The sequence below is a fragment of the Bufo gargarizans genome, chromosome 2 (genome assembly GCF_014858855.1).
Source record: "Bufo gargarizans isolate SCDJY-AF-19 chromosome 2, ASM1485885v1, whole genome shotgun sequence".
NCBI classification, from domain to species: Eukaryota; Metazoa; Chordata; class Amphibia; order Anura; family Bufonidae; genus Bufo; species Bufo gargarizans.
In genome coordinates this window covers 581,156,932-581,184,040 of record NC_058081.1, presented here as the reverse complement: position 1 = coordinate 581,184,040, position 27,109 = coordinate 581,156,932, and the positions used below count along the sequence as shown (strand labels likewise).

The 27,109-nt window shown below is 45.2% G+C and overlaps 1 protein-coding gene across 1 annotated transcript in view; it reads left to right on the top strand.

Annotated features, from left to right (window-relative positions):
• Positions 1-27,109, top strand: part of TTLL10 (tubulin tyrosine ligase like 10) — a 114,192-nt gene that overhangs the window by 30,349 nt on the left and 56,734 nt on the right. The window contains exons 4-5 of the mRNA XM_044277540.1: positions 6,733-6,844; positions 11,149-11,234. Of these exons, the coding sequence (XP_044133475.1) occupies positions 6,733-6,844; positions 11,149-11,234 (198 nt within the window). The remainder of the gene's footprint in view (positions 1-6,732; positions 6,845-11,148; positions 11,235-27,109) is intronic.

Genomic DNA, 27,109 nt, shown 5'->3' with positions numbered 1-27,109 from the left:
CCACCCAGAGTACAAAATACAAAGACCTGGTGTTTGTTTCCCCAGCTACATCCTTTCCATGATTGTTGCACCAGTTTCTCACTACGCTCCCTTTCCCTTGTATTTCCCTTGCAGAGAGTCCTGCACAGGTTCTTACCACCCAGTAGCACAGGAGATGGCACCAACCAGGGTCTGATTTTGGTGATTCCAGCCTACCATCTAATATGTATTGGGGTGGGACTATCCAGTCATGGGAAAGTAGAGTCTGGCATATTGGATTTTACCATGCCCTATACTTTGGTTCTCACTTAGAATAATCTGATGCCAGAGGCGTCTGGTAGATGTTTACTCAACTGTCCCCACTGAGAGCAATGCGAAGCCGAGCATGCATGGATATGGGAAACAGGTGTGCACCTAGCCTTTCTGCTGCCTGAGGCGAAAACTGAATTGGCGCCCCTCACCCAATGCCAATTTCTTAATGTAAGCCCTTTGCCACAATGAAACCGCTCATTGCCGATGGACCTTCATCTGCCCCCTCTTTCCCCTACCTGGCGCTGAATGAGGTGATCGCCTCACCTGGCCTCATTGGTGGTGGACCCCTGATGGGAAAGTTAGATGTAACAGCTCAAAGCAGAATGAACGCTGGGTCGCCGACTCATGTTTATGGCTACCTGAAAAGATTGTGAATTTCATGGTGAAAATTTCAGCTCAGTGAAGCTGAAGAACGCTTTAAAGGGGTAGAGAAAGTTATTACAAGGCACTTACTAATGTATTGTGATTCTCCATGTTGCCTCCTTTACTGCCTTGATTGATTTTTTTTCATCACATTATACACTGCTTGTTTCCAGGAGTTACGGCCACCCTTCAATCCAGCAGCAGTGGTCATGCTTGCAAAGTATAGGAAAAAGCGCTGACCTATTTGTGTTCTCACTGTCCCATCCACCAGAGAGGCCGGTGCCTTTTCCTTTATTGTGCAAGCGTGGCCACTACTGCTGGATGGATGTAACTATGGATACAGGCAGTGTATAATGTGATGGAAAAATGAATCAAGCCAGCAAAGGAAGCAATATGGACAATCACAATACATTAGTAAGCGGCTTGTATTAACTTCTTCTACATGATAAAGGCCATTTGCTAAGGTGAGGCAACCCTGTTAAAGGGCTTCCTGAAAATATGTGTTATAAATGTGTAAAATGGAAATCATTTTAAAACCTAAAAGTGCATTTATATGGGAGGTAAAACCTGCCAAAATTAAAATGAAATTGAAAAAACTAAAATTATAATTAAATAACGTTTTAAAATTTTAATTTCATCTAGTGTCTGCAAAATGCATGCCAAAATTTTCCAACTCCAACTCCATAAGTGTCAAAAATAAATGTAAAAATAAATAGCCTTTTTTCATTTTAAATTTCCACTTTGTCAATTAATTCTCCTCTTCCTATAGTGGGGTTTTCATGTCAAAATCATAGATCAAATGAAAACACCAAGTAGAAGCTGAAAATGGCAGATTGAGATTTCAATTTCATCTCTTGCAGGCATTTTCCCTGCCAAAAGTCAAATGAAAAAGAAAGCCCATTTGAATTTTCATCTTACTTTGTACTAACATTCAGATTCATTTAAATGAGCAGCAGTGGGCGTGGTGCAGCATGCAAAATGCTGTTATCTAATTCCTGACTGACCAGACAGTGACTCTGTATGTCCACTAGAGGGCGCTCTGCTTCTCCACATTTCCAACAGATAACACAGGATCAAGTTTATCATTCCAATAGATGGCGCTGTGACAGTGAAATCTTAGTACTGTGCCGAATGCATAGGATAAGATTATGAGTCTAATAGATGGTGCCCTCTTTTTGAGGAGTGAATTATACTAGGATTATGATTATATCATAAACTCTGCTGCTCTTTTAACCCCCTAGATGCCATGGTGCCTAATCACCTGCAGCATCTATGCGGTTAATCCACTCTGCCATACTTGAGTGAGGACGTGGTGGACGTTGCTCTAGAAAAGTGTCAAGAAGCTTAAAAAGTCGCAAATTATGGTACACATATGTCATGCGCCATAATCGGTGACTTTTTTTTACATCAGTATAAGTATTTACATAAGACAATTAGTAAATGTCCTCCATTGTGTCTGTGTGACCCAAAATCAGGGTCCATGACTTGCAGAAACGCGGCGCATCCTTGGCATCACTGTGCTGATTGGTGGGAGAGTTCCGACCTCCATGATCAGTATCAGTAACGCAGCTTTAGCGTAGCTACGTCCTATTCTTGTCCATGTTGCAGACAAGGACAGGCTTGTTACAATGGATCTGCAAAAAAAAAATGGATGCAATACGGATGTCAAACTGACATCCGTATTTTTTGTGGATCCATGTTTTGCGGACCATAAAATACATAGTCATGTGCATGAGCCCTTACCCTAAGGACTCATGTACATGACTGTATGTATTTTCTGGTTCACAAAAAACGGATCCGCACGAAATACGGATGACGGAACAGCTGGCCTCTAATAGAACAGTCCTATCCTTGTCCGTAATGTGGACAATAATAGGACATCTATATTTTTGCAGAACAGACATACGGAAACGGAAGGCACACGGAGTAACTTCAGTTTTTTTGCGGACCCATTGAAATGAATGGTTCCAAAAAAAAACGACATCCGTGTACGGTTACGATTAATATTAGGGTCAGTATTACAGTTACCGTTATTATTAGGGTTGCTATTACAGTTAGAAGTCCGGATTAGGATTAGTAATAAGGTTAGGGTCAGTATTATGGTTAGGCTCTGTATTAGGATTAGAGTTATTATCACAGTAAGGGTCCATTCACATGTCGCGTGTGTTTTACAGATCCACGGATTCGCAAAACACGGACACCGGCAATGTGCGTGATGCATTTTGCGGATCGCACATCGCCGGCACTTAATAGAAAAGGCCTAATCTTATCCGCAATTGTGGACAAGAATAGGACATATACTTGAAAGGAAAATATCCAGCACCTCGATTTTTCGTGCTTAACGATGTTTTATTCCACAAAACCAGGTTTTGTGGAATAAAACATCGTTAAGCACGAAAAATCGAGGTGCTGGATTTTTTCCTTTCAAGTATATGAGTCTGGGTCTCTTCCCATCCGTGCACCTTCCAAACGACTGATGCAGGTGAGCTGGACTGTTACTATTGTTCGCAAGAATAGGACATATTCAATTTTTTTCGGGAACGGAATTGCGGACCTGGAAGTGCGGATCCGCAATTTCGGATCTGGGCAGCACATCGTGTGGCCCCATAAAAATGAATGGGTCCTAAATTCCGTTACGCAAAATGCGGAACGAAATTGCAGACGTGTGAATGGGGCCTTAGGGTCAGTATTAGGGTAAGAGTTCAGTTTTTGGGCACATGAACAGAAAAGGGAAGGACAGTCTCCACTAACCTGTCCCAGAGGGGTCCCGCGATGATCATGCAGCAATACAGACGGGACTCTTCTGGCAGGTCTGCTCTGGTGTAACGTCACAGGCGGCGCGATAACATCATCTACGTCACAGAGAAGCGCCCGGAATGGAGGTACAGGGAACCAATCGTTTGTTTCTTCCACTGGAGCTGCCAGATGCTCAATTCTATTTGCGTCCAGTGGACGCAGATACAATTGAATGCAGGAGCTCCAGAAAAGTAAATTCACCTAGTGCCTGGGGTCATTGTTGGACTAGGGTGCTTAGGGCCCACCAGAAGAACTTATTCAGGGGCCTACCCTATAGCTACATGGAAAAATGAGGGTACATCATGTCACACTGGACCTAAACGCTGTAGATTTGCTGCACACAAGTACATAGTGTCAGGGCCACAGCGTTTACGTGCCAGCAAAGTGGATAGGATTTTAAGGGGTCTCCACAACATGTTATGAACAAAATTCACTGCACAGATTGGACTGCGGTGCAGATTTTAATTCAGTGGCAGGATTTGCTGTGGATTTACAGCATGACGGACCCTCACCCGTTCTTTTGTCAGGACTTCACACACATGACTGGACCACACAGCACTGTACTGTGCTCCGCCATATATCAATATCATAGGCTGGGGATAAGCAACCTCCGGAGTTCCAACTGTTCTGAAACTACAACTCCCAGAATCCTCCTTTCACATCTATGGGAGTCACAAGAACAGCTGAGTAAATGTGCATGCTGGGAGTTGTAGATTCACAGCAGCTGGAGTGCCGAAGGCAGTGGCGTAGCGAAAGGCTCATGGGCCCCGGTGCAAGAGTTCAGCTTGGGCCCCCTTACCCCAGTGCTTTGTGGCCAGGGGCAGGGAAGCACATAGCCTTTGCGGTGCCTGAAGCAAAAATTTAAACGGCAACACCTACCCCCCATGCCAAATTTTTGACCTAACTCCTTCTCTTCAGCCAGAGGAGTGACTTGACCAGCATGTATTTTGTATAATACCGGTGTCTTCTTCAGTGGCACAGGAGTCTTTGGCCTCCCTCAGGCTCCTGGGCGACTGCTACCCTCCTATAACTATACCTATGGCCGAAGGTTGCTGAGCGCTCTTGTAGGCCATCAATACTGATCATGAGGTCTGAACTCTCCCACCAATCAGAACAATGATGCAAAGGATGCTCCGCGTTTCTGTAAGTCATGGACCCTGATTTTGGGTCACACAGACACAATGGAGGACATTTATTAATTGTTTTATGCCACTATACTGATGTAAAAAGAAGTCACCGATTATGGCGCATGACACATGTGTACCATAATTTGCAACTTTTTAAGCTTCTTGGCACTTTTCTAGAGCAACGTCCACCACGTCCTCACTCAAGTATGGCAGAGCAGACTAACACCATAGATGCTGCAGGTGATTAGGCACCACAGCATCTAGGGGGTTAAAAGAGCAGCAGAGTTGATGATATAATCATAATCCTAGTATAATTCACTCCTCAAAAAGAGGGCACCATCTATTAGACTCATAATCTTATCCTATGCATTCGGCACAGTACTAAGATTTCACTGTCACAGCGCCATCTATTGGAATGATAAACTTGATCCTGTGTTATCTGTTGGAAATGTGGAGAAGCAGAGCGCCCTCTAGTGGACATACAGAGTCACTGTCTGGTCAGTCAGGAATTGGATAACAGCATTTTGCATGCTGCACCACGCCCACTGCTGCTCATTTAAATGAATCTGAATGTTATTACAAAGTTAAAATGAAAATTCAAATGGGCTTTCTTTTTCATTTGACTTTTGGCAGGGAAAATGCCTGCAAGAGATGAAATTGAAAGCTCAATCTACCGTTTTCAGCTTCTACTTGGTGTTTTCATTTGATCTATGATTTTGACATGAAAACCCCACTATGGGAAGAGGAGAATTAATTGACAAAGTGGAAATTTAAAATGAAAAAAGGCTATTTAATTTTACATTTATTTTTGACACTTATGGAGTTGGAAAATTTTGGCATGCATTTTGCAGACACTAGATGAAATTAAAATTTTAAAACGTTATTTAATTATAATTTTTGTTTTTTTCATTTTAATTTTGGCAGGTTTTACCTCCCATATAAATGCACCTTTAGGTTTTTAATTGACAAAGTGGAAATTTAAAATGAAAAAGGCCATTTATTTTTACATTTATTTTTTACACTTATGGAGTTGGAAAAGAAAATTCAAATGGAGAAATTGAATTTTCTTTTTAATTTTGGCATGCATTTTGCAGACATTCGATGAAATTGAATTGTTAAAACTTTATTTTAATTATAATTTTAGTTTTTTCAATTTCATTTTAATTTTGGTAGGTTTTACCTCCCATACATTTACACTGCACCGACTATGAGACAATTATTGGGAAAGAAGCGTTCCTTCCCGACCATTGCCTGCTCGTCATTGTTTCTGGGCTCAGAGTGCTGTTCACACTGCATGATCTGCTGCCCAGAATCAAGGCATAAAAGATAATTTCACCGGCACCATCACATAAGCAAACTATTGGAAACGTTCTTGGGAACGTTTGTTTCCGATAATCTACCTGACACATGGGCAGTGTAAGTGTGCCTTCAGTCAAACACTGTAAATGTGGTTATGACTGCAAGCATGTGATACATGTTATATCTGTGGGGATACAACTATTGAGATTCTCACCAATCTATAGAAAGGAAAACCCCTTTCCTCCCCAGAACGATGGATTCTGTAGGGAATTGTATGGAGAGGTAGCTGAGCATGCACCTTGTTCTGTATGGGAAGTATGGAAACAGCCATGTGAGAGGAAAGGCTAAAAATTAGTTAGTCATGAAAAGATTATTCAAGCCCAGGAACGTAGCAATAGGGGTGCCGAGGTAGCAGCCGCTACCGGGCCCAGGAGCCTGAGGGGGGGCCAAAGACCCTTGTGCCACATAAGAAGACACCAGTATTATAGAAAGTGCATGCTGGTCAAGTTACACCTCTGTCTGGAGGGAAGGGGTTAGGTCAAGAATTTGGCATGGGGGGAGGGGTTTCAATTTTTGCCTCAGGCAGCACAAAGGCTATGTGCTTCCCTGTCCATGGCCACAAAGCAGTGCGGGAAAGAGGCCTAAGCTGAACCAGGGCCCATGAGCCTTTAGCTATGTTATGGTCCCTCCAAACTATTCTCCATGTCTCAGCACTCAAAGTCCCAGAGTGTTATATGGAGAAGTGGAATTACAAGGTTCAACTGCACTCCTGCCTAAATGTTTGGTTTTGAGTGAACGTAAGCTTTGAGCATGAGTTTGGGTGTTTTTCTTTCATGCAATTTCTTGTTTTTGGCAGGTGAACAACTTGTATACCAAATACCAAACAATAAAGTACTCACCACCAAGATTGGGCTCCTAAACAGCCTGAGAGAATATGAAAGAGTCATGCAGAAAATCAACAAAACCAGGTGAGGAGGAGTTCACATCAATGTTTGTTAGAGGAGCAGAACAATGTAAATAATGGATTGGATGGGGCACATAACTGACCTGAACAGACTACATTGACTACAATGGAGTCTGTTCAGTTTCCATTCAGTTTCTTTATGGAATCTGAGATTGGGGTCCTAAATGGACCCCTTAGGTAGATATGAAAAATTGGCAGAATTGCTGAGGAATCTGCATCAGTTTACAATACCCTGTCCACTCATAGAAAAAAAATCTATGGAGACGTATGATTTGAGATGAGTAAGATGATCCTAAACTAATCAAATTGGACTCCAAAAGTTTGCATTCCAGCCGAATCACGAATTGTTTGCGATTTGATACGAGAAAATCTCTCAAAAGAGAAGAAGACATCTGCTACCAAATACAGATCATTTTGCAACAGTTTTTTTTATTTTTTAAAATCTGACAGCACATTGTGTTATTAAAGGAAACCTGTCATCAACTTTATGCTGACCGTACTGAGGGAAGTACAGAAATGCTGATGTCAGCGGTGTGTCACACATCAGCTAAAAGTAAGTGGTTGCTGAGAACCAGCTTTATAATCATTGCACCCCAGGCCTTGAAAAGAGTCAAATCTACCTGAGAAGAGTCCTGGTTATTCATAATCTCCTGCACTCCCTATCCATCAGTTCTCTCCTAGACCGATAGGGAGAAAACTCGGTAGAAGACTGTCAATCATCAGCATGTGGGTGGGGAGATCAGGAATTCATGAATAACCAGGACTCTTCTCAGGTAGATTTGACTCTTTTCCAGGCCTAGTCTGCAATGATTATGATGCTGGTTCTCTGCAACCATTTACTTTTAGCTCATGTGTGACACACCGCTGACATCAGCATTTCTGTCACTAATTTATACTTCCCTCAGTGAGGTCAGCATAAAGTTGATGACAGGTTCCCTTTAAACCGGCTGTTTGTTACCACCGGCTCCCATCGATTCACCCTCAGTCAGATATGTAATGTCGTCTTGGTGTTAAAGAGGTTGAAAGAAGTTGGATACATTCCTAGGAGACCTCAGTGTCATATATGACTTTTAAGGGCAATCTTAGCCCTTTTATTCGGGTGAAATTATTTATATCCAAATCAAATCTGCCGACTGATTCCTTAGAATCTAGCCAAAATATACTTCAAGAAATTCACTAATCTCTAAATATAGTCGCGATATGCTCACTATGCTGTAGAAAAACTGAGCATTTCAACTTCAAGGTCTGAAGGTGATGAAATCCAGCTCACAGCCGAGCTTCCACACAACCGCATAGCAGGACAACTAATACAATGTGAATAAAGCAAGACTGTAAGCCACACCCATATCAGACCGTGTGATGGAGGCTACCAGGTGCAAAAGAATGTTTAAATGCCAGGTAAAGGCACATTCAATACATATAAAACAAAATTACAAAAATATAGTGGCAAATATGGGGGAACTGCTCAAACCCCAAACACTGTAGCGTGTTTCTCATTGGGGGAGCAGTCCCACCGCATGTGGACCGCAGCAAACGACCATCCCCAGCAAAAAATACGTACAATAGAGGATGCCGGCGCGGTCCACATGCACCACAAAGGCATCCTACACAAAACGGAGCATTGTGCGGATGAAAATATAATTCTATAAATCACAGAAAAAAATGCACCAAACAGATATGCCACTGACTATACTAGCTAGTCATACAAGCAGATATTAAAAGCTGAGACTTTTGCCAATATATTCCTGTCAGGAACACATCGGAGCCCATCATGCACCACGTAACGGTCTCTAAGCATGGCAAGGGTCCTACCACTACGCTAACTATGGTGTGAACACGGTCTGAAGGTGATGTACACATTTTTTGCTGGGGATGGTCGTTTGCTGCGGTCCACATGCGGTGGGACTGCTCCCCTAATGAGAAACACGCTACAGTGTTTGGGGTTTGAGCAGTTCCCCGGTTGTGTGGAAGCTTGGCTGTGAGCTGGATTTCATCACCTTAAGACTGTGTTAACACACCATAGTTAGCGTAGTGGTAGGACCCCTTGCCATGCTGAGAGACAGTGACGTGGTGCATGATGGGCTCCGATGTGTTCCTGACAGGAATATATTGGCAAAAGTCTCAGCTTTTAGTATCTGCTTGTATGACTAGCTAGTATAGTCAGTGGCATATCCGTTTGGTGCATTTTTTTCTGTGATTTATATAATTCTGTTCCTATGCTGAAACAAAATAGCAGAATCTGTGCCCGCTGCTACTTATATATAGTGCGCCACTGCCATGTACAACAGCTGTGCCTGCTACTGCTTATTATATAGTACACAGCTGCCATACCCCCCCCATGAACTGTGCCTGCCTGCTGCTTATTATATAGCGCGCCACTGCCAACCCCACCATAAACTGTGCCTTCAACTGCTGCTTATTATATAGTGCACCAATTCCCTCCCTCCTACAACCTGTGTCTGATACCATTTAGTATATAGTGCACCACTGCCAGTCCCCTGCACTACTGCTACAAGTGCTATTTTTTATATAGCGTGCCACCCTCCCAGTCCCATAGCCTCCTCCTGAGCCCTAGGCCTCCAGCCCCCTAAGGCCTTGTTCACATTTCCATTTCCATTTTGTAGAAAATCCATCCATGTTTCATCCATGAAGATGCCCGTTTAGAATCTGTGTTTGGTCTATGTGTCTGTTCTTTGACCTCTGTGTGTCATTAATTTCCAGAGCATCATCTACCAATGGTCTGTGAAAGATGACAGAACATGAATGCCATCCGTGTTGTGTCAGTGTTTTTTCACTGACCCATAGACTTCAATAGGCGTGTTTGGTCCACATTAGCACGTCTCCATGAACCATTGATGTGTTAACAATAAAATGATTGTGTACGCATTTTCCACAGACATCACATATTCGTGAAAAACAGAAATGTGAAGAAGGCCTAACTTCGCTGGGCGCTCTCTGTCACCGTGGCAGATCTTCACACAGCGCTGGAGACTGCAGTGACTGCCACTCATGTTACTGCAGCCCCCCTCGTAGACAGTGCTTGCTCGCTGGGCTAGCTCGATGGCAATAAAGTCCTGTGACATGGCTCTGTAAAGTTTCTCTGCTGGTTGTCAGGCTCTGCCAGCACTGTTAATACTGATTGGCCAGCCTAGCGCCCAGCAGAGAGACAGAGCTCAGAGATGAATGGAGCCACAGCCACTGTGCTCTGGGTAAGGGCTCATGCACATGAATGTTCTTTCCGTGTCCGTTCATTTTTTTTTTGCGGACCATATGCGGAACCATTCATTTCAGTGGGTCTGCAAAACGGAAGTTAGTCTGTCTGCATTCTGTTTCCGTATGTCCGCATGTACTTTTTGCAAAAAATAGAACATGTCCTATCATTGTCCGCATTACGGACAAGGATAGGACTGTTCTATTAGGGACCAGCTATTTCATTCCGCATAATATGGAATGCACACGGATGTCATTCGTATTTTTTGCGGATCGGTGACTTGCAGACCACAAAATACATACGGTCGTGTGTATGAGCCCTAAGCGGTCTCCCTGGAGCACAAAAGGATGGGTCAGCAGGGAGTATGCAGCCGGCGGGGACTCAGGACGGGTGAGAGCCATTAATTGAAATTAGGTGGTGGGGACTTTTTTTCCAAGAACCCTTCTTTCAAACAGATAATATTTATGGCAGACAACCGCTAATAAGGGAGATTTATCAATGCCACCATTCATATGAAGCATCGAGAGACAAATGCATCCATGGGACGTGCAAAATGCAGAAAAGATTTAAAGGACATCTGTCAGCAGTTCTGTCCCTATGACACTGTCTGACCTGTTACATGTGCACTTGGCAGCTGAAGACGTCTGTGTTGGTCCCATGTTCATATGTGTCCGCATTGCTAATAAAAATGTTTTAATATATGCAAATGAGCCTCCGGGAGCAAGGGGGGCGGTGCCATTACACCTAGAGGCTCTGCTCTCTCTGCAACTGCCGCATCTTCTACTCTTTGATTGATGTTAGGAGAAGTCAAGCCCAGGCGTGATCACATTTAAACTGCCTGGCCCTGTCAATCAAGTGCAGAGGGACCAGCACAGCCTCTGGGTGTAACGGCAACGCCCCCGTGGCTCCTAGAGGCTCATTTGCAAATATTGAAACATCACTTTTCTCAGCAGTGCGGACATATATGAACATGGGACCAACACAGATGCCTTCAGCTGCCAAGTGCACATGTAACAGGTCAGCCAGTGTCATAGGGACAGAACTGCTGACAGATGCACCACTTTGACAATTGTGTGATAATTTGTTTTTCGTAACAGGGTGCTGAAAATGGCAGATTTTTTTCCAGAGACTGTTCGCTTGGATATGAAGGATGAAGCGGACACATTTTTTTCTACATATGAAGGTAACAAGAAGCACTTTCGCATAGGGTTTGCCTGCTTTTTACTATTCATAACCTAACCTCAGGATAGGTCATCAATATCAAGCGCTGCCTTCCATTCATTGTTCACCTGCTCGCGGCTGCAATTGCAGTGATGAGCCGCTGTAATTACAAGTATGGCGTCCTCATTCACTTCTATGCGACGGCTCCATCTGTTCAAGTGTCCCATAGAAGTGCAGTTGCTGCGGTGCAGAGAAGGCAGCACTCGTACAAGCGTTGCCTTCTCTTCAAACAGCTGATCGGCGGGGGCGGAGGGGGGGTCGGATCCCCACTGACCTGATATTGATGAACTATCCTGAGGATAAGTCATCAATAGTAACAAGTGGACAACCACTTTAGGTAAAGTTCTAGATTGTCCAAGAATTTTTAAAATGTGGGCACATACAGGGCTTATTCGTTTTTCTTTAGATGGCTGCAGGGCTAACGCTTATAGCTTATACTTTAGACCAGCCAAATCCCGTTCAGTAGCACACTTCCCCACCTAAATGAGATGTAGATGCAGGGATTTCTGACATTCAGCCAGTCCTGTTTCTCTATATATGCAGAATTTCCAGGTTATTGGGAGCTGTGTTACCACATGTCCTGGGCACATGCAGTGTCCCAGGGGGTCAGTAGTGTATGCTGGGCTTTGTAGTGCAGATTAACCCACTAACCTGGGATCCACTGTCGTCTTCAATCGGGGCAAATACTGGAACAGGCAGGTATTTAATGTTCGTGACGCCAGTGTCAATTAAACGGTGACACGCCGTGTAAAGTAATGTAGAAGAATGAAGCAACCACGGGATAGCCAACCAAAACTGGAACTTTACTGAATGTCAGTGATAATCATACATGGACGCAGTTGGAAGCGCAGTTCCATGGAAGACAGTTGGTTTCTATTTGAATACAGTTGGTTCTTAGAAGTACAGACTGGCCGGTTATAGCAATGTTCTTTACAGAGTGTTAATTACAGGAGATGCAGTACAGGCGGCTTGCACACTATTCCTGACTGGTCCTGAAACATGTGACTTATTCTCCAAGGTCTAATGCCCTATATCTGGCGTATCCTTGAAGCTGTCTTTATCTAGTACCTCCTCTGTTATCTTGAGTACCTCTTGCTTTATCAGATTGGCCTCTGTTGTATTCTGTGTCCCGGCTGGTTGCTTATGATGTTTCGGTTAAAACGGATGATGACTCAGGAGGGGAACCTTTTCCTTGGATCCGGAACCCGGTTACAGGGCCTATACTACCCTCTCCTAGTCGGCAGGCTCCAGGCCTGCTTTACTCTCACAGGCCCATGGCCTGGCCTTGACTCAGACACAGGATCATCTCAGACTCCTTTCTCCCACTGTCTGCCTGCTTACTATTTCCTGACTGGGCCTTATATAAACTAGGGTTCCCTAGCTCCCTCTAGTGACTCAGAGCTGGAATGACACCCTAGCCGGCCTGCACATGCACATTTCACAGTAACAGGAAGTACATAGCATTACATTAACAAGATGTTTCATACCAACCTCCCCATAAATACAGGGGGAACGACAGTACCCAAGTGACCCTTCTGTAGTGACGGGGTATTACTCTCCCGTACACTACACACATACAGTCATGTGAAAAAATTAGGACACCCTTTGAAAGCATGTGGTTTTTTGTAACATTTTTAATAAAAGGTTATTTCATCTCCGTTTCAACAATACAGAGAGATTAAAGTAATCCAACTAAACAAAGAAAACTGAAGAAAAGTCTTTTCAAGATCTTCTGTAAATGTCATTCTACAAAAATGCCTATTCTAACTGAGGAAAAAGATAGGACACCCTCACATGTATTCCCTCTTAAATTGGCTCAGATCTCACACAGGTATATCACACCAGGTGCACATAATTAGTAGATCGTTACTCTGCATGTTGAATGAGGCTTGCCCTATTTAAACCTCAGACATTTAGTTTGGTGTGCTCCTGACTGTTGAAGTGAGAGTGAGCACCATGGTGAGAGCAAAAGAGCTGTCAGAGGACTTCAGAAAAAAGATTGTAGCAGCCTATGAGTCTGGGAAGGGATTTAAAAAGATCTCAAAAGATTTTGAAATCAGCCATTCCACTGTCCGAAAGATAGTCTACAAGTGGAGGGCTTTCAAAACAACTGCCAACATGCCCAGGACTGGTCGCCCCAGCAAGTTCACCCCAAGAGCAGACCGCAAGATGCTAAAAGAGGTCTCCAAAAACCCTAAAGTGTCATCTCGAGAACTACAGCAGGCTCTGGCTACTGTTGATGTAGAAGTACATGCCTCTACAATCAGAAAGAGACTGTACAAGTTTAACTTGCATGGGAGGTGTGCAAGGAGGAAACCTTTGCTTTCCAAGAGAAACATCGAGGCCAGACTGACATTTGCCAGAGATAAAGTTGACAAAGACCAGGACTTCTGGAATAATGTTCTTTGGACAGATGAGTCCAAAATTAAATTATTTGGACACAACAGCAGAGGACATGTTTGGCGTAAACCAAACACAGCATTCCAAGAAAAGAACCTCATACCAACTGTGAAGCATGGAGGTGGAAGTGTCATGGTTTGGGGCTGCTTTGCTGCAGCAGGACCTGGTCAGCTCACCATCATAGAATCCACGATGAATTCTACTGTGTATCAGAAGGTGCTTGAAGAACATGTGAGACCATCAGTTAGAAAATTAAAGCTGAAGCGGAACTGGACCATGCAACATGACAATGACCCAAAACATACTAGTAAATCAACCAAAGATTGGCTGAAAAAGAAGAAATGGAGAGTCCTGGAATGGCCAAGTCAAAGTCCAGATTTGAATCCCATTGAGATGCTGTGGGGTGACTTGAAAAGGGCTGTACGTGCAAGAAACCCCTCAAACATCTCACAGCTGAAAAAGTTCTGCATTGAGGAGTGGGGTAAAATTTCCTCAGACCGATGTCGAAGACTGGTAGATGGTTACAAGAACCGTCTCACTGCAGTTATTTCAGCCAAAGGAGGTAACACTCGCTATTAGGGGCAAGGGTGTCCTATCTTTTTCCTCAGTTAGAATAGGCATTTTTGTGAACATCAAAGATACATGCTGATCAGTGGGGACGTAACGGCATGACGTAGGACGTGCCGTGCTCCTGCTCCCTCCCCCTGTCTCATGGGTTGCGGCGCCCGAAAGCATGTGTGGACGCGAACGCTGAGCGTCTGAAACCCCCCGCGGTCTGCCACCGGAGGACCTGTGGTGAGTCGGCCGAGTGCTTCGGAGTGGCTGACGCAGCAGGGAAATGAGACCGCCTCCTTCTCCACGGAGTGTCTGAAACCCCCTGCTGTCTGCCACCGGAGGACCTGTGGTGAGTCGGCTGAGTGCTTCGGAGTGGCTGACGCAGCAGGGAAATGAGACCGTCTCCCTCTCCACGGACCTTGTGAGAATGATCGGGTGCCTAGGCATCGTTTTCAGCAGGGATCCCTTTGTATAGCAGTGGACTGGCACAGAGGAAGAAATCGGAGCCGGACGCAAGTTGGCAAGCCCCCTTTACCTTGCTTGGGGTCAGCATGGTGCGGTCCCCTTTATCCCAGATCCGAATTCTCCGGTGACAGAAAAGAATGAAGGTACCGGTGTCTCCGCTCTCTGTCTGAGCCGGTGCGCTGATGCGCTGACCTTTTGCAAATTCGGTAAAACCGGTCAGAGGGAGGAAAAGTGTTTTTTTGGGGGGGACGCACTGTTACTTTAAGGGTAAGGATGTCTGAGGCCTAGCAACTGTGGGGCCCCACCCGTAACACCTGTAACACCTGTAAGACCCGGGAGCTGAATGCCAAGAGGAAAGAGTGAAGGGGTGAAGAAGGAAGGAAGGGGTGAAGGTGACGGAGAGAGGGGAGGAAGGTTATAAAGGGGAAAAAAAAAAAAAATAAAAAAAAAAAAAAAAAAATATATATATATATAAAAAAAAAGAAGAACTGGTTGATATTTTTTTGTGGAGAGGAGTCATTTTTCGCCCCAAAAATTGATTTCTGTGGTATTGACTGGTTGGATGAACTGCTGAACATATGCTCCCATACGTGTAGAGATACACATGAAACCGGACGAAGGAAGGAATGGGGGGTTGGCTCATTGCTGGACATAAATTAGTTGTCTCCATTCGTGGAGGAATCCTGGACTTGGTATATATAGTGGCAGATTATACCTGGGATAGACCAAGTAACGACTCCCTCCTTTAGTAGCGGATATTTAATTGCTAGTCAATTGTTGTGCATTGATATATATCCTCATCCTTTTTTTTCTCTCCTTTCCCTCTTTACTGGTTTGATCTCTGTCTGACTCCCCCCTTGTATTTGTCTAGCTTCTCTGTGGTTTTTGGTGGTTGTGGTGGTGGGGCCTATACCCATGCCTCCAAAGGGGATAAACCGACGATCCGCCGGCACGGCTGGCTCCTCCTCGCCAGGGGGTGGGAGGGGTAGCACCGCCACAACTAGCCTGGAGAAATATCTTAGATCCCCCCCCAAAATCAAGAGCTCCCTGCGTGGGAATAAGGAAATGCAAAAGGATAGCAGTGAGGCGGCTGCTTTGGAGGAACATGGGAGGGTGGGGATGGGTCATGGAGAAGGGATGGAGGAAAGAATCAACCTGGTAGACAATAAGTTGCTGGAAATCCTGGGCGCAGTGCAAAAAACTAACCATAGCCTGGAGGATTTGACAACTAAAATTGCATCGGTACAGGTGGATCTTTCCTTCATAAAGGAGGATATGAATAAGGTTAGGGAGAAGGTGAAGGAGTTACAGATAACATCCGGAAGTATGAAAACTGATATAGAGGGTTTAAAGAAAAGAGTGGAAGGAATGGAGGAGGAAAAGAAAACTCTTTTAGAGAGAATCACAATAATGGAAGATATGTCCAGGAGATCAAATATTAGAATAGTCGGATTCCCTGAGGGAGTAGAAGGTGAGGATACAGCAGGGTTTATACAACGGTGGCTGCAGGACAGCTTTAAAGATAAGGGTCTAACTAACCTGTTCTCAGTGGAAAGAGCCCATAGAATACCAGGGAGAACCCCTATAAAAGGGGCTCCCCCGAGGGCAATTCTAGCAAAAATACAAAATGATAGAGACAGGGATATAATAATGAGAACGAAACGAACGCTGCAGATATTAGAGTTTAACGGAAATAATATAGCGATTTACCCTGATTACTCAAGAGCCACCCAGATTAAGAGGCGGGAGTTTAAAGAAGTGAAGAAGAGACTAGCTGACGCCCAGATACAATATTCCCTGCTGTATCCCACTAAGCTACGCATAATATATCGTGAACAGGTCAGGTTTTTTGGTTCTCCAGAGGAGGTGGTGGAGTGGTTGGATGCAAAAGGAATAGGAACATGAAAGGCGCCAGATTGATTCATGGGACGGGGGGATAGGGGGTGGGAAGGGGTCGTGTGTAAGAGGTGGGGGAAATTCTCGATTTCTGCCGACCAGAGAGTGGGGGAGGGGGGGGGGGTGGGAGTAGGGTGGGAATGGTTGTCTTGGGAGATCTAAAAGGACCTAAGGTGAAGAAAAAGTTAGTGATTAATCTAAATGAGTAGTACGAATTGTATTATGACATGGAATGTAAGGGGCCTGGGAGATAGGGTCAAGAGGGTAATGGTTTTTGATATGATCTCTAAACATCTCCCGGCGATCGTAGGATTATTGGAGACACATAGTATAAAGGATAAAATAAGTCTGTTAAAGAAGAAATGGGCCCGGTATCAATACCACTCATGTTTTTCTACATACTCATCTGGAGTTAGCGTATATGTTCACCATAAAGTAGATTACCGTCCGATTGACGTGAAAATAGATGATAGGGGTAGATATGTATTTCTTCATTGTCAATGGAATGGTATTGTATGTATTCTGGCTTTTGTATATATACCTCCCCCATTTTCTCTAACGGTCATCCATAGGTTAGTGGAGTATGCAGAATCAAGAGGTAAATGCCCCATAGTAATCATGGGAGACTTAAATAACGTCATGAATGATGAGTTAGACAGATACTCTGTGATCCCAAAGGTTAAACAGATGACAGGGCGACATTCAGTGTTGTGGAAAATATCGCAGGAACTATCCTTAATAGACGTTTGGAGATATCTTTATGACGATAAGCCAGGGTTCTCCTGTTTCAGTCGGGGAAATAAAATAATGTCCAGGATAGATCTGGCACTGGTGAGCTCAGAATTGGTACATAAAATCTCTAGCATGAAGTATGAAGTGAATAGTATCTCGGATCATTCCCCTATGTGTCTGCGGTTTAAAACAAATCTAAGACGGACAACCTGTGAGTTTCGTCTGAACCCTCATTGGTTGAACTTAATTAAGGAGGAAGAGGACATTAGAGGGAATATAGAGGAATTTTGGAAATATAATATAGGCTCAGCAGGCTTAGGGCATGTTTGGGATGCCTTTAAGGCATTTCTACGTGGTATTTTGATAAGTAAAATTAAGGGTCTGAAAAGGGGATTTGCAGAACAGGAGAGAAAGCTGACAGATAGGATAAAAGAAATAGAAGCAGAATTTGTGACTAAGAAAACCCCTGAATTGACAAGCCAGATGGATCAGGCTAAAAATACACTGAGGAATTATTTGAGTGATAAGGCACAACAAAAGGTTTTTTTTGAGGGGGAACGATACTTTAGAGAATCCGGGAAGTCGGGAAAACTGTTGTCCACACTTATACGGAATCAAAGGGGGGGTAATAGGATTCATGGTGTTGAGGGGAGAGCTGGGGGGATGGTGTCCAGCCAGGAAGAGATGGAGCGAGAATTTGTGGAATACTACGCGGCCCTCTACTCCTCGGAGGGGGGGGGGGGACCTGAAGAAATTAGAACTTTCATGGAGGGAGCTCCGATTCCCAGACTCTCGGATGAGGAGAGGGATCGGTTGAACGGCCCTATTGAAGTCGAGGAATTACGGGACACATTGAAAACTATCCAGGGGAATACCAGTCCTGGGTTGGATGGCCTACCCTTTGAGATATATAGAAGGTATGGAGAGGTCATTCTCCCAGTGTTAGTACAGGTTTTAAATGAATCAATGGATAGTGGTGAGCTCCCGCCCTCTCTCTCCGAGGCTGTAATAAGTTTGATAGCTAAAAAGGGGAAGGATTAGAGTTGAGCGAACACCTGGATGTTCGGGTTCGAGAAGTTCGGCCGAACATCCCGGAAATGTTCGGGTTCGGGATCCGAACCCGATCCGAACTTCGTCCCGAACCCGAACCCCATTGAAGTCAATGGGGACCCGAACTTTTCGGCACTAAAACGGCTGTAAAACAGCCCAGGAAAGGGCTAGAGGGCTGCAAAAGGCAGCAACATGTAGGTAAATCCCCTGCAAACAAATGTGGATAGGGAAATTAATTAAAATAAAAATTAAATAAATAAAAATTAACCAAAATCAATTGGAGAGAGGTTCCATAGCAGAGAATCTGGCTTCCCGTCACCCACCACTGGAACAGTCCATTCTCAGATATTTAGGCCCCGGCACCCAGGCAGAGGAGAGAGGTCCCGTAACAGACAATCTGGCTTCATGTCAGCAGAGAATCAGTCTTCATATCATAGCAGAGAATCAGGCTTCACGTCAGCCACCACTGCAACAGTCCATTGTCATAAATTCAGGCCCAGCACCCAGGCAGAGGAGAGAGGTCCCGTAACAGACAATCTGGCTTCATGTCAGCAGAGAATCAGTCTGCATGTCATAGCAGAGAATGAGGCTTCACGTCACCCACCACTGCAACAGTCCATTTTCATAAATTTAGGCCCAGCACCCAGGCAGAGGAGAGAGGTCCCGTAACAGAGGATCTGGCTTCATGTCACCAGAGAATCAGTCTGCATGTCATAGCAGAGAATCAGGCTTCACGTCACCCACCACTGCAACAGTCCATTTTCATAAATTTAGGCCCAGCACCCAGGCAGAGGAGAGAGGTCCCGTAACAGAGGATCTGGCTTCATGTCACCAGAGAATCAGTCTGCATGTCATAGCAGAGAATCAGGCTTCACGTCAGCCACCACTGCAACAATCCATTGGCATATATTTAGGCCTAGCACACAGGCAGAGGAGAGAGGTCCCGTAACAGACAATCTGGCTTCATGTCAGCAGAGAATCAGTCTTCATATCATAGCAGAGAATCAGGCTTCACGTCAGCCACCAATGCAACAGTCCATTGTCAGATATTTAGGCCCAGCACCCAGGCAGAGGAGAGAGGTCCCGTAACAGAGGATCTGGCTTCATGTCAGCAGAGAATCAGTCTTCATGTCATAGCAGAGAATCAGGCTTCATGTCACCCACCACTGTAAGAGTCCATTTTCATAAATTTAGGCCCAGCACCCAGGCAGAGGAGAGAGGTCCCGTAACAGATGATCTGGCTTCATGTCAGCAGAGAATCAGTCTGCATGTCATAGCAGAGAATGAGGCTTCACGTCACCCACCACTGCAACAGTCCATTTTCATAAATTTAGGCCCAGCACCCAGGCAGAGGAGAGAGGTCCCGTAACAGAGGATCTGGCTTCATGTCACCAGAGAATCAGTCTGCATGTCATAGCAGAGAATCAGGCTTCACGTCACCCACCACTGCAACAGTCCATTGTCATAAATTCAGGCCCAGCACCCAGGCAGAGGAGAGAGGTCCCGTAACAGACAATCTGGCTTCATGTCACCAGAGAATCAGTCTGCATGTCATAGCAGAGAATGAGGCTTCACGTCAGCCACCACTGCAACAATCCATTGGCATATATTTAGGCCTAGCACACAGGCAGAGGAGAGGTTCATTCAACTTTGGGTAGCCTTGCAATATAATGGTAAAATGAAAATAAAAATAGGATTGAATGAGGAAGTGCCCTGGAGTCCAATAATATATGGTTATGGGGAGGTAGTTAATGTCTAATCTGGACAAGGGACGGACAGGTCCTGTGGGATCCATGCCTGGTTCATTTTTATGAACGTCAGCTTGTCCACATTGGCTGTAGACAGGCGGCTGCGTTTGTCTGTAATGACGCCCCCTGCCGTGCTGAATACACGTTCAGACAAAACGCTGGCTGCCGGGCAGGCCAGCACCTCCAAGGCATAAAAGGCTAGCTCTGGCCACGTGGACAATTTAGAGACCCAGAAGTTGAATGGGGCCGAACCATCAGTCAGTACGTGGAGGGGTGTGCACACGTACTGTTCCACCATGTTAGTGAAATGTTGCCTCCTGCTAACACGTTGCGTATCAGGTGGTGGTGCAGTTAGCTGTGGCGTGTTGACAAAAGTTTTCCACATCTCTGCCATGCTAACCCTGCCCTCAGAGGAGCTGGCCGTGACACAGCTGCCTTGGCGACCTCTTGCTCCTCCTCTGCCTTGGCCTTGGGCTTCCACTTGTTCCCCTGTGACATTTGGGAATGCTCTCAGTAGCGCGTCTACCAACGTGCGCTTGTACTCGCGCATCTTCCTATCACGCTCCAGTGCAGGAAGTAAGGTGGGCACATTGTCTTTGTAGCGTGGATCCAGCAGGGTGGCAACCCAGTAGTCCGCACAGGTTAAAATGTGGGCAACTCTGCTGTCGTTGCGCAGGCACTGCAGCATGTAGTCGCTCATGTGTGCCAGGCTGCCCAGGGGTAAGGACAAGCTGTCCTCTGTGGGAGGCGTATCGTCATCGTCCTGCCTTTCCCCCCAGCCACGCACCAGTGATGGACCCGAGCTGCGTTGGGTGCCACCCCGCTGTGACCATGCTTCATCCTCATCCTCCTCCACCTCCTCCTCATCCTCGTCCTCCTCGTCCTCCAGTAGTGGGCCCTGGCTGGCCACATTTGTACCTGGCCTCTGCTGTTGCCAAAAACCTCCCTCTGAGTCACTTCGAAGAGACTGGCCTGAAAGTGCTAAAAATGACCCCTCTTCCTCCTCCTCCTCCTCCTCCTCCTGGGCCACCTCCTCTTCCATCATCGCCCTAAGTGTTTTCTCAAGGAGACATAGAAGTGGTATTGTAACGCTGATAACGGTGTCATCGCCACTGGCCATGTTGGTGGAGTACTCGAAACAGCGCAACAGGGCACACAGGTCTCGCATGGAGGCCCAGTCATTGGTGGTGAAGTGGTGCTGTTCTGTAGTGCGACTGACCCGTGCGTGCTGCAGCTGAAACTCCACTATGGCCTGCTGCTGCTCGCACAGTCTGTCCAGCATGTGCAAGGTGGAGTTCCACCTGGTGGGCACGTCGCATATGAGGCGGTGAGCGGGAAGGCCGAAGTTACGCTGTAGCGCAGACAGGCGAGCAGCGGCAGGATGTGAACGCCGGAAGCGCGAACAGACGGCCCGCACTTTATGCAGCAGCTCTGACATGTCGGGGTAGTTGTGTATGAACTTCTGCACCACCAAATTCAGCACATGCGCCAAGCAAGGGATGTGCGTCAAATTGGCTAGTCCCAGAGCTGCAACGAGATTTCGCCCATTATCACACACCACCAGGCCGGGCTTGAGGCTCACCGGCAGCAACCACTCGTCGGTCTGTTGTTCTATACCCCGCCACAACTCCTGTGCGGTGTGGGGCCTGTCCCCCAAACATATGAGTTTCAGAATGGCCTGCTGACGTTTACCCCGGGCTGTGCTGAAGTTGGTGGTGAAGGTGTGTGGCTGACTGGATGAGCAGGTGGAAGAAGAGGAGGAGGAAGCCGAGAAGGAGGAGGTGGCAACAGGAGGCAAAGAATGTTGCCCTGCGATCCTTGGCGGCGGAAGGACGTGCGCCAAACAGCTCTCCGCCTGGGGCCCAGCTGCCACTACATTTACCCAGTGTGCAGTTAGGGAGATATAGCGTCCCTGGCCGTGCTTACTGGTCCACGTATCTGTGGTTAGGTGGACCTTGCTACAGATGGCGTTGCGCAGTGCACACTTGATTTTATCGGATACTTGGTTGTGCAGGGAAGGCACGGCTCTCTTGGAGAAGTAGTGCCGGCTGGGAACAACATACTGTGGGACAGCAAGCGACATGAGCTGTTTGAAGCTGTCTGTGTCCACCAGCCTAAATGACAGCATTTCATAGGCCAGTAGTTTAGAAATGCTGGCATTCAGGGCCAGGGATCGAGGGTGGCTAGGTGGGAATTTACGCTTTCTATCAAATGTTTGTGAGATGGAGAGCTGAACGCTGGCGTGTGACATGGTTGAGACGCTTGGTGACGGAGGTGGTGGTGGTGGTGTTGGTGGTACATCCCCTGTTTGCTGGGCGGCAGGTGCCAACGTTCCTCCAGAGGCGGAGGAAGAGGCCGAGGCGGCAGCAGCAGAATAGGCCGAGGCGGCAGCAGCAGAAGAGGTAGCAGGGGGAGCCTGAGTGACTTCCTTGGTTTTAAGGTGTTTACTCCACTGCAGTTCATGCTTTGCATGCAGGTGCCTGGTCATGCAGGTTGTGCTCAGGTTCAGAACGTTAATGCCTCGCTTCAGGCTCTGATGGCACAGCGTGCAAACCACTCGGGTCTTGTCGTCAGCACATTGTTTGAAGAAGTGCCATGCCAGGGAACTCCTTGAAGCTGCCTTTGGGGTGCTCGGTCCCAGATGGCGGCGGTCAGTAGCAGGCGGAGTCTCTTGGCGGCGGGTGTTCTGCTTTTGCCCACTGCTCCCTCTTTTGCTACGCTGTTGGCTCGGTCTCACCACTGCCTCTTCCTCCGAACTGTGAAAGTCAGTGGCACGACCTTCATTCCATGTGGGGTCTAGGACCTCATCGTCCCCTGCATCGTCTTCCACCCAGTCTTGATCCCTGACCTCCTGTTCAGTCTGCACACTGCAGAAAGACGCAGCAGTTGGCACCTGTGTTTCGTCATCATCAGAGACATGCTGAGGTGGTATTCCCATGTCCTCATCATCAGGAAACATAAGTGGTTGTGCGTCAGTGCATTCTATGTCTTTCACCGCTGGGGAAGGGCTAGGTGGATGCCCTTGGGAAACCCTGCCAGCGGAGTCTTCAAACAGCATAAGAGACTGCTGCATAACTTGAGGCTGAGACAGTTTCCCTGGTATGCATGGGGGTGATGTGACAGACTGATGGGGTTGGTTTTCAGGCGCCATCTGTGCGCTTTCTGCAGAAGACTGGGTGGGAGATAATGTGAACGTGCTGGATCCACTGTCGGCCACCCAATTGACTAATGCCTGTACCTGCTCAGGCCTTACCATCCTTAGAACGGCATTGGGCCCCACCATATATCGCTGTAAATTCTGGCGGCTACTGGGACCTGAGGTAGTTGGTACACTAGGACGTGTGGATGTGGCAGAACGGCCACGTCCTCTCCCAGCACCAGAGGGTCCACTAACACCACCACGACCATGTCCACGTCCGCGTCCCTTACTAGATGTTTTTCTCATTGTTATGGTTCACCACAACAACAAATATATTATTTGGCCCAATGTATTGTATTCAAATTCAGCGGGATATAAATTTGAGGCCTAGTATTTAGGCGCTGGGTGACCGGTATGGATTTAGTGACAGAATTAGACTTGGAAATGCACAGAAGCGTGTGTGTGAAGTTATTCTGAATGACCCTATGTGCACCTTGAATATTATATACCCTTTTTGGGATAGATTTCAAATAGCTCTGATATAGCAGGAACCACTAAATTATGAAATTGCTAAATTGGGAATTGTATTTCAACCCAGAACAAAAAATGTGCTTTGACGGACACTAAATATCTTGCCCAGCAACAACAGTACAGCGGTAACGAGAGATTTAGCAGGATATAAATTTGAGGCCTAGTATTTAGGCGCTGGGTGACAGGTATGGGTTTAGTGACAGAATTAGACTTGGAAATACACAGTAGCGGGTGTGTGTGAAGTTATTCTGAATGACCCAATGTGCACCTTGAATATTATATACCCTTTTAGGGATAGATTTCAAATAGCTCTGATATAGCAGAAACCACTAAATTATGAAATTGCTAAATTGGGAATTGTATTTCAACCCAGAACAAAAAATGTGCTTTGACGGACACTAAATATCTTGCCCAGCAACAACAGTACAGCGGTAACGAGAGATTTAGCAGGATATAAATTTGAGGCCTAGTATTTAGGCGCTGGGTGACAGGTATGGGTTTAGTGACAGAATTAGACTTGGAAATACACAGTAGCGGGTGTGTGTGAAGTTATTCTGAATGACCCTATGTGCACCTTGAATATTATATACCCTTTTTGGGATAGATTTCAAATAGCTCTGATATAGCAGGAACCACTAAATTATGAAATTGCTAAATTGGGAATTGTATTTCAACCCAGAACAAAAAATGTGCTTTGACGGACACTAAATATCTTGCCCAGCAACAACAGTACAGCGGTAACGAGAGATTTAGCAGGATATAAATTTGAGGCCTAGTATTTAGGCGCTGGGTGACAGGTATGGGTTTAGTGACAGAATTAGACTTGGAAATACACAGTAGCGGGTGTGTGTGAAGTTATTCTGAATGACCCAATGTGCACCTTGAATATTATATACCCTTTTAGGGATAGATTTCAAATAGCTCTGATATAGCAGAAACCACTAAATTATGAAATTGCTAAATTGGGAATTGTATTTCAACCCAGAACAAAAAATGTGCTTTGACGGACACTAAATATCTTGCCCAGCAACAACAGTACAGCGGTAACGAGAGATTTAGCAGGATATAAATTTGAGGCCTAGTATTTAGGCGCTGGGTGACAGGTATGGGTTTAGTGACAGAATTAGACTTGGAAATACACAGTAGCGGGTGTGTGTGAAGTTATTCTGAATGACCCAATGTGCACCTTGAATATTATATACCCTTTTAGGGATAGATTTCAAATAGCTCTGATATAGCAGAAACCACTAAATTATGAAATTGCTAAATTGGGAATTGTATTTCAACCCAGAACAAAAAATGTGCTTTGACGGACACTAAATATCTTGCCCAGCAACAACAGTACAGCGGTAACGAGAGATTTAGCAGGATATAAATTTGAGGCCTAGTATTTAGGCGCTGGGTGACAGGTATGGGTTTAGTGACAGAATTAGACTTGAAAATACACAGTAGCGGGTGTGTGTGAAGTTATTCTGAATGACCCAATGTGCACCTTGAATATTATATACCCTTTTAGGGATAGATTTCAAATAGCTCTGATATAGCAGAAACCACTAAATTATGAAATTGCTAAATTGGGAATTGTACTTCAACCCAGAACAAAAAATGTGCTTTGACGGACACTAAATATCTTTCCAAGCAACAACAGTACAGCGGTAACGAGAGATTTAGCAGGATATAAATTTGAGGCCTAGTATTTAGGCGCTGGGTGACAGGTATGGGTTTAGTGACAGAATTAGACTTGGAAATACACAGTAGCGGGTGTGTGTGAAGTTATTCTGAATGACCCAATGTGCACCTTGAATATTATATACCCTTTTAGGGATAGATTTCAAATAGCTCTGATATAGCAGAAACCACTAAATTATGAAATTGCTAAATTGGGAATTGTACTTCAACCCAGAACAAAAAATGTGCTTTGACGGACACTAAATAACTTTCCCAGCTACAACAGGACAGCGGTAACGAGAGATTTAGCGGGATATAAATTTGAGGCCTAGTATTTAGGCGCTGGGTGACAGGTATGGGTTTAGTGACAGAATTAGACTTGGAAATACACAGTAGCGGGTGTGTGTGAAGTTATTCTGAATGACCCTATGTGCACCTTCAATATGATCTACCCTTTTAGGGATAGATTTCAAATAGCTCTGATATAGCAGAAACCACTAAATTATGAAATTGCTAAATTGGGAATTGTATTTCAACCCAGAAGAAAAAATGTGCTTTGACGGACACTAAATAACTTTCCCAGCTACAACAGGACAGCGGTAACGAGAGATTTAGCAGGATATAAATTTGAGGCCTAGTATTTAGGCGCTGGGTGACAGGTATGGGTTTAGTGACAGAATTAGACTTGAAAATACACAGTAGCGGGTGTGTGTGAAGTTATTCTGAATGACCCAATGTGCACCTTGAATATTATATACCCTTTTAGGGATAGATTTCAAATAGCTCTGATATAGCAGAAACCACTAAATTATGAAATTGCTAAATTGGGAATTGTACTTCAACCCAGAACAAAAAATGTGCTTTGACGGACACTAAATATCTTTCCAAGCAACAACAGTACAGCGGTAACGAGAGATTTAGCAGGATATAAATTTGAGGCCTAGTATTTAGGCGCTGGGTGACAGGTATGGGTTTAGTGACAGAATTAGACTTGGAAATACACAGTAGCGGGTGTGTGTGAAGTTATTCTGAATGACCCAATGTGCACCTTGAATATTATATACCCTTTTAGGGATAGATTTCAAATAGCTCTGATATAGCAGAAACCACTAAATTATGAAATTGCTAAATTGGGAATTGTACTTCAACCCAGAACAAAAAATGTGCTTTGACGGACACTAAATAACTTTCCCAGCTACAACAGGACAGCGGTAACGAGAGATTTAGCGGGATATAAATTTGAGGCCTAGTATTTAGGCGCTGGGTGACAGGTATGGGTTTAGTGACAGAATTAGACTTGGAAATACACAGTAGCGGGTGTGTGTGAAGTTATTCTGAATGACCCTATGTGCACCTTCAATATGATCTACCCTTTTAGGGATAGATTTCAAATAGCTCTGATATAGCAGAAACCACTAAATTATGAAATTGCTAAATTGGGAATTGTATTTCAACCCAGAACAAAAAATGTGCTTTGACGGACACTAAATAACTTTCCCAGCTACAACAGGACAGCGGTAACGAGAGATTTAGCAGGATATAAATTTGAGGCCTAGTATTTAGGCGCTGGGTGACAGGTATGGGTTTAGTGACAGAATTAGACTTGAAAATACACAGTAGCGGGTGTGTGTGAAGTTATTCTGAATGACCCAA